A 9,030-nucleotide genomic window follows, 5' to 3' on the forward strand; every position below is an offset into this window, starting at 1 on the left:
CTGAAATCATGCGTTTTAAACCATATTAGTTTAAACTTCTGATATACGGTTTTCTGAGTGCACACGGACAGAAAGCGGCTGTCACAGCATGTGAGTACTAATCTAAGTTCTCATTCACACACAAGTTTACGTTAAAAACACACGAGTTACAAAAAACAGTTGGTTATGTCTGTGAAGGTAAACAGCTGGGAAATAAATCGCTTGTTTATTTTAGATCTGTGTGGCAGCAGCAATATACATTAAATAAATCAATAAATCCACTGATATCTTGTCTCCTCTGAGGCTGGGACTCTAAATAGTGTTCTGTGCTCGTCTGTGCAGCCAAAGGCAGAACAGTTAGCATGAAAAAAAAAAACTTTCACCATGGCATTAGAGCTGGTACACCGTTGTCGCTTGCGAAATCAAAATGACGGCGCCGTGGGTGTAAACTTACAGATTATGGGGTGGTAATATTATAATGAGATCCCTTTGCCACGTCACCAAGGGAGCGAAATCAGACGCGCTCGTTTTCTCAGATGCCTGCAGAAAAAGGCTTACCAAAACAAAGTTACTGGGTTAATCTTTTTCACATTTCCTTGGTTGGTAGATGCACCGGGGACCTGATTATAGCACTTAAAACCTGGAAAAGTCAGATTTCCCCGATATGTCACCTTTAATAAACTATTCATGAATTTTTAAACCCTCATTTCAAAGGGCTTTTCATAATAATGAAAAATGCAATTTTAAATTAGGCTTTTCTAACTATTATAAAATATGAAATACAGTACTATGGTTAATTTTGAGCAAGAAAATGGCTTTCACATACTAAAGTAGCTAATGTTTCGGGCGAAGGTGACACAAAATAATTGAAATTAATATGTTTATATATTCTAATGGCTATCATTCCTTGTGTTTTTAGACAATTTGTTAATTGCAAAGTATTGTGTGAAGTGAAAATTGTAAAATCCAACCAAAGTGGTTGTTTACGCCTATAGTACCTTACTTTAAGTGCATAACAGCAATGTGCATCTGTGTGTTTTGGAACTCCCAGTGAGTGTTTTGGTTGAAATTTTATTTATTTATTTATTTATTTGTATTTATTTTTTTATTCTGATAAAACAATAATTAAGAAGGTCAACCTTGATTTTGTTGCAACCCCATGATTAAATAGTGACCACATGGATTATAATTACTCTGACTGCTCTGTAACTCAGCTCAGGTTCACTGCCAATTTAGTTTTAACTTAATAAGATGGCCTGTTTTCTTTTTATTTATATTAAATCATTGACTTAGACCCTCTCCTGGGAGTGAACATGGTCACACCAAGCCTTACCAATCAATAAACCAATATCATATAAATCTAGATAATGCTTGTGATAAGCAACCCCATCCTCCAGTTTGTGTCATAAAGTCGATTCATTAAATATGCTTTACTGGTTTCCACAAGCAGTGAATTCACTCTGAATAACTGGAATCGGGGCGGGATCAGATAAACCTCCCGCTAATCTGGGTCACACATGGATGCACCCCGAGAAAGGAGTGCTAGGGGAGGTTTGTCCTCCAACTGTTGAGGAACCGTAAAAACAGAGTGCTTTCTATAACTCTAAATGGGTCGATACTATCCCTTCAGGTTCCTTTATGCTCACCCAGATGGTAACAGTATGAAAGATGCATAATTATCTATAAAATACTCTCAATTTATGTGAGGCTTATGTAGGAATTAGCTACAAATTTGCTCTATAATGAGGTATTACCCCATGGCAGAGCTCAGAATTATGCATATGCTGATTTGCCAGCTGAACTACTTTGGAGCGATTTGGACGGAAATCACGTTCAGAAGAACTTGCTCAGTCATGTCCATGTATAATCTATGGCTTTGTTCCAAAACCTAGTGAGCTGCCTCACTGCTGCCTACATAGACAGCTGCCTTGCACTGCAGCATCCTAACTGACTGATTTGGAAGGCAACAACTTCATTAGCTCAACTCACGAGTCATGGCTGATTCCAATAGAGTCTGATGTTAGCATGTTTCTAAACTAAAGATGAGATATACTATAAAGTACATACTGGATTAAATAGTCAATTTATTTAGATTTTATTTTATTGATACTTACTGTAAATCTGTATTTTCTGTCGCTGTTTAGATGTAGTAAAGATGTCTGGGTCATGTTTGCATTTCTTCTTTCGCTGGCCATAATTCTAACCTTGAAATCAGGATTAGTAATAAAATAATGTCTTAAGAATCATTCATACACATGGCATTTGCCTGGGAATTGAGCAAATGCCAAATAGTTAATCTTGCTCAGAGGAAGATGGCAAGCATGTCTTTGTGGCAGTTTTCTGGTGATTATGGGATAATACAAGACTTCTTCACCCTTCAAATGGTTGTTGAAAGCAAAAATGCTACAAAATTCACTATGTTTTGTAAGGAAATGTGACATGCTTGAGCAAAACGGGCACTATTTTTGGAATCAGCACCCCAAAATTTGTAACAAACAAGTATCGGATATTGTTCACCAAATGCAGATGCAGAGCAGTCTAATTGATATATTCTTTACTTTGTTATTTAGCTTGATGCAATTATGCATGCAGTTTGACCAAAAATATAGTCTTAGAAATTAGCTTTGGAAGAAAATGCACCTAGGATGCCTCAAAATGTTTTCTCAATAGTCCGCACATAGGCTTTGAAACAGAGCGAGTTAAAAGGGTTTAACAGTCAGCTAGCAAACAGATCAAGTTGACGTTCATAATGCATGCATGATTGCTTATGCTAATTAAGCCAATTATGCTTAAGTATGTTAATTATATTCCTGAGCAGCTTTTCACATAAACTTTACTGGAAGTAGAACAGAGTGAAAGGCCGCTCTAATCACATCACAGCAGTGCTGTGGAGTTAGCAGCAATAACGTTTTCAGAAAGAAGGTACTTTTCCAAAAAAGTAGCAATGTAGTCTGACAAAACGCTTGCTGATTTCATGTTTCATTGTATTCTGCACAAGCAAACTAAGGCAGTAATCAAAGCACACTCCTTGAATAGTTCTGTCTCCCTCAAGAATTGAGAAAATCCTGTTTATTTCAGCAAAATGATTCATTTAGATTGGACTCTAAATGCTTTAAAAATAGCCATAAATTACAAAAGTCATACAATTGCCTGCATGCCATTTTATGTTTGTAAATTTGTGCATGTATGTATGTATGTGTTTGTTTGTTTAAAATGATTTTATTTGTAAAACAAATATTTTGAAAATGCTTTTGATTCAGCTGTTAATGAATTGGTTAAAAGTCATCACTTACAAAAGAAATTAAATTGCATGCATGTCATTCATTCATTCATTTATTCATTTATTTTATTAATTTATATTATTTTATTTTGTAAATTACATATTCGATTAAATTCTGTTGTTTAGAATTATGCTTTTGGATTCAGTGTTCTATAACAAAGTGGTTAAAAACCATTACTTATAAAAGTTATTAAATTTTCTCCATGTTGTATGTATGTATGTATTTAAATAAATAATGTTGTCTATCATTATGATTATGATTTTTGTTTCATCATGCAGTGTTTCAAAAATCATTACTATCAATTAGTTAATCATTATGCCTTTCATTCAGTGTTTTATTAGCTGTGTTTAGTGTAAATTAATTTAGATCCTCATGGTTTTTATGTCAGAAAATACTTTCTAATTCATTTTCTAAATGATGAAATCAGATTATTATCTAAAACATGTAAAAACGTTATTGTAGTTATTGTATTAATTGTAGTAATTATAACTTAACTCTAGTAGTTTTTACTAACCTGTATTGCAGCTTACTACTTTTTAAAAAGACTAGTTTGACTGTAGTGCTGTCTTCAAAGCAGCTTTCTGACAGCTAAAATGAGTCTCAAAGTTAAAAAGATTTCAAATTTCATTGGAATCCAGTGCAATAATTCTCTGAACATCTTAAACGAGAGCTGTAACTTGCAGCATATGAAACTAGGATAATTTAAGTGCTAAAAGACGTCAAAAACATTGTGAATATCAGTAATTCCTCATTTGACTCAGTCTGTAGTTTCTCCACCCTCATTTTTGAAGTCTCTGAAGTCTTTCCCAAGCTGTTCATGAGACTGTTAAGTTCACACACACACACTTGACTTTGTTGTGTAGGTCAGTGTCCGCAGATGCCACAACAGATGCCTTCAAAAATAACATCACCCTGTTCACACGCATCCTGGACCGGCTGCTGGACGGCTACGACAACCGGCTGAGACCCGGACTGGGAGGTGAGTTAGTAGTGTCTGAAATAAATGGGTTGCTTTTGATATCCAGTTAAAGAAAAAGGATGCCACAAGGAGAGCAGATATGAAGGCTGAAAACATCTGCTCTTCTCCAGAATCGAGTTTATCTTTCCTCAAGCATCACTACATCCATAGCGTAATGGATTTGAACACAGCCCTGAGAATTAATCTTCAGTGCATTTATCTCTAGCGGTTTTATCAGTGTGGTTTGTGACTGATGTTATGATGATGAAGGCAGGAACACATTATAGTGCTTATGGTGACAACAGAAGTACATTAGCCCAGATTAAAGAGAGATACTGAGTACCTGTTTTTATTGATTTGTGTGGTCATGTACACAGTGCTATTATAAAGCAGCTCTCTATTGACTTGCATAAAAGAAGGCATTTTTCAAATGTTTTGTCACTACTTAAGTGTCACTGACATTTTTCCATTAGAGGATTAGTTTAGCTAACAAAGGCCGTAACGATATGCAGGATTTCACTGAACCTTATGGATTTGTCTGCCGCTGTAGTCATTCATCCCTTAATAGGTGTAGAAGGACTGTGAGCTCACAGCAGTATCATAGAAAAGAAAATCACAAATGAAAATCTCTTTAATGTCTCCTAGACATCAATGGAATTAAATGGTGACTTTCGCTGAACTTTTTCTTTTTCCTGAGAAAAAGACTCCTTTAATCTCACTTTTGTCTACTCTGGGGTTTTAGAAGAGATTACAACATCTCAAACTACATTCGGTCTGCAATCAAAAGTCAGATCTCATGGACTCAGACGGTTCTCATCAAATTCTTCCAAGACCAAATGATCTGAGCTACTTTGTACCTCCTTGATCAGTTTACTAATAGTAGGGATTCTGATTCATCTCAGTAGCTTGGTTAATTTGAATAATTTGATTAGTTTGAATCATTTGATTCATTTGAATTGTTTGATTCACTTGAATAGTTTGATTCATTTGAAACTCTGATTAATTTGATTCAGTTCACAAAAAAACATTAATTAAACTAATAAAACCAGAAATTTGTGCATCACATTTTGAACCCCATTTACTTCTCAGCGCTAATTGAGAGAGATGAGACAAATCGCTAGACCTGCAAATTTTTAAAAAAAATTATGGAAACATGTAAATATATTCTGTAGCTTCTGAAGGACAGTGCTAAATAAAATAAAAAAATATTTAAACAAAATAAGAAAAATTTTGTTATCAGTGAACGTTTTAAGCTTTTGTAATAGTTGCGTATGAGTCTCTCAGTTGTTGTCAATGTGAAAAGATGGATCTCAAAATCATACAGTCACTGCAGTAAAGAGTTAAAATATGTAAAAGATGCTGAAAAATCAAAGAATTTGCAGGACCTGGAGGATTTTTCTGAAGAACAACAGGTTTAACTGTTCAGCACAAATATATACGTATATATACATCAGGGGCATTTCCTCCGAGGAGGCAAGGGAGGCAGTGCCTCCTCAAAAAATTGGATGAGAAAAGAGTTTGTAGTACAAAAATAAAACTATGTAAATATTACAAAATGTATCATTAAAAACTGTATAAATCACTAATTTTTCTAAAGTAACACTGTCCAACAGCGACACCAGCAGGTAAAGTTACAGTGGGGGTCTCCCCTGAGCCCATTGAGTTTTAACAGACCCCCTAAAGTGTGCGGTAAGTTTGGTGGGGGGTAACTGAGAATGAATGGGGAAAAGTCACGTGAGAGGAAGCAATGCCTCCATCGCAATATGATTGGATATTACTGGTTATGTTCGGCTGTGATTGGTTCATGCGATAAATCCCGCCTCTTGTGTTCGTGCACATTCCGCGTTTGCAAATCAGTCTGAATGAACAATATAATGGCATTAATGGGAAGACTAACTGAAAAAAGTAAGTAAACAACTCACACACTTAGATATAATCACTTTGTTACATCAAAATAAGACTTGAAATGGTCTGAAAATATGATCTGTGGGAGTTTTTATTGAGTAATCAGCTTGGTGAAATTTAAGGTAAATGTGTCTGTGACCAATATATTGAGCTTTGATGACTGATAATTGGAAAAATTCCAATATTTAAAAGTTAACTATTAAAAAGAAAAGCTGAACATAAGTTCACAAATAAAATATTATATAAATTGTTACTGCCTTGAGTTGTTAATTTGGAATAATTGTAAAATGCTTAAAAACACTAACTTGATGAGATTCATACTTGGCTGTAATAAATAGAATATTGATTACATTGTTAATGTAAAAATATAAAATAGTTATTTTTTTCTGATAGTGTAAGTAATGTTTATTTAACCAAGAAAATGTGACTGGGACATGAATTTACATTTGATTAAAAAAAAGGGGGGGGAAAAGTACTTTGCCTCATTTCAGAACACCACTGATATACAAACACAGGGGTTGGACAAAATCATATGAATACCTATTTTTTGTAGGCTAAAAAAAGGGTTAATTTTTATTTACCTTTTTGCTATCTATATTCTTTTGGTTCTATATCAGTGTAGTATAAGTTGTGTTCAGCAGCTGTTAGTACAAGCGGTCGGTGAAATGGTGACTTGTCAGACTTCCAAAAAAGACCATTTAGCAGGAGTGTCTGTAACCTTAACAGCTCAATTGTTTGGTGTTTTAAGAACAACAGTCTTTACGATTATGACTGCGTGCACAAAGCATGGCAAGACTTGACAGTGAAGAAGAAAAGGGAGCAAAAACTGAATGTTAGGGACCATCAAACACTAAGAAGGATTGTGTCCAAACAACACTGCAGCAAAGTGACAGCAAACCTCAATATCTTTTTGAAATACTGACCATAGAGAACTTCACTAAGCCAACATCCATAAAAGAGCTGCATGCTAACAATTTCAATCAGAGACACCAATGCTAAAATGTGAAAAATATGGTGGCGTGACAGCTGGACAGTCCTTCCTCCAACAATTTGTTTTCTATTTGAATATATAGTAATTTCAATTTAATTACAGGAAATATACCTAAATTAAATTGATACCGAAATGAAACATAGCTGCAGAAAGGCAATAAATTGCATGAGCTTGGAAAACATCTGAGCAAAAAACATTCTTCTAGGCAGGTAAGGGCCTTCACGGTTTCATGTTTAGAGCTCAATGGAAAGGAGGTTCAAGCTGGTCTTAGCATAAACAACCAGCTGGTATAAAACTTACCTACCGTTGACACTTTGGTGATAATACGAGAGCTTGAAAAGACAAAGCAGAGTGAATAAGTAATACTATTTCAGCCGTTCAAGGTGCATATTTTCCGGAGAGAGGAGAGCTGAATCTTTTCATCTCTTCACATCCTTTGAACAGTTTTTAACGGCTGAATGAGCTGTTTGCACTCGACACGTGTTGAATCTCAATTCTCTTCCGGTCCTCTCAGTTGCTCTCTCTCGGCTCAGTTTTAACCCATGACCTTTGACCTCAGGTGCGGTCAGACCGGCTCATTAATCCTGAGGTCAAGGGCTGGGTCTGGGTTGTTTGTTCATGTTAACCGAGTGAGCCGTCTTGCGTCATTGGTGTGATGACACTCGATGCTAGAGGTCATTCATTCATGCTCAAAGATTTGTTTGTAGATTTCTACCAGCATCCTGTCAACATTTCATCAAAAAATCAATAATCGCATCAATGACTTTTTCACAAGAATTAATGTAACTAGTCACATGTTTTGCAAACCTCAGGGTTCCTCAGGCATGTGTACATTTTGGTACCATCTGTCTCCACCGGAGTGCTCTTGGAGTAATAGGGGTGTTTGATTTGTTTGTTTTTGAGTCGGTTCATGTCAGTAATTAAGTTGAACAGATTTTGTTAATTAGTCTAAATGATTCATAAGTAAATTGGAATGATTTTATGATTCATCTGAGAAAAAAAAAAAAACACTTTAAATTGGTTAACTAACATTAACTAACTGTCACAACCGGGACAAAGAGGCAGACAGGCAGGTTAACGTAAGGCAGAGAGTTTATTAATAGGAACTGAGGAGGAGCTTCCAACAGAAAAGAGGCAAACGTAGGGATAAATGGAAGCATAGAACACAGTCTTATCTGGGGTCGGCACTCTGGTCCTCCGGCCGAGAACTGAGGAATCCGATGGTTGAAAGGCAGATCGGGAGGCAAGGAACCAGGACAGAGAAGCTTGCAACCTTGAGACCAGCCGATGAGTGAATGAGGTGAGTGAGTATTTGAGTGGTGTGGTAAGTGGGTGCAGGTGTCCGTGATCAGTAATCAGGTGATTGTGAGCGGGTGTAGGAGGCTGATTCGGCTGGTGAGGCAGGCGTTTCCGTGACATTACTCCCCCCTCCCGGAAGGTGCGTCCTCGCACCGTAGAAACAGAGGGAGGGGCGGAGGGGGACTAGGAGGAGGACAAAGCAGAGGATGTGAGATGGTGACAGGGGGAGGCAAAGGGCTGGCAGGCAGACCAGACAGGTGGAGGTTCCGGCGGAGGACGGCCTTCCAGGAGGAGGACGGCTAACAGAGTCCAGGGAGGTGACGATGGAGGGAGGAGCCAGGGAGACGACAGGAGGGAACCGGAGCAGGAGGAGGAGCCAGGTGGGACCCAGGCCACAGCCATAATAGCGGCCCACGGCGGAGCCGACGGCGGGAGGAGCCATGGAGGAGGAATGTCCACCGACTCCAGGGGGCCGACCAACGGCGGCGGAGCAGGTGGAGGAGGAGCCCGAGGCGGAGACGGAGAGCCAACGAGCCAGGGGGATGCCGAGGATCCGGGGGGCCAGGGTGGAGCCGAGGGCTCTGGCGACCAAGGCGGAGGCAGAGATCCAGAGATCC

The 9,030-nt window shown here is 37.8% G+C and overlaps 1 protein-coding gene across 1 annotated transcript in view; it reads left to right on the forward strand.

Annotated features, from left to right (window-relative positions):
• LOC107710477 (gamma-aminobutyric acid receptor subunit alpha-2-like) overlaps positions 1-9,030 on the forward strand; it is a 74,253-nt gene that overhangs the window by 4,569 nt on the left and 60,654 nt on the right. The window contains exon 3 of the mRNA XM_016515252.1: positions 4,124-4,239. Coding sequence (XP_016370738.1) covers positions 4,124-4,239 — 116 coding nt within the window. The remainder of the gene's footprint in view (positions 1-4,123; positions 4,240-9,030) is intronic.

The sequence above is a fragment of the Sinocyclocheilus rhinocerous genome, unplaced genomic scaffold, assembly GCF_001515625.1.
Source record: "Sinocyclocheilus rhinocerous isolate Xijiao unplaced genomic scaffold, SAMN03320098_v1.1 scaffold297, whole genome shotgun sequence".
Taxonomy (NCBI): domain Eukaryota; kingdom Metazoa; phylum Chordata; class Actinopteri; order Cypriniformes; family Cyprinidae; genus Sinocyclocheilus; species Sinocyclocheilus rhinocerous.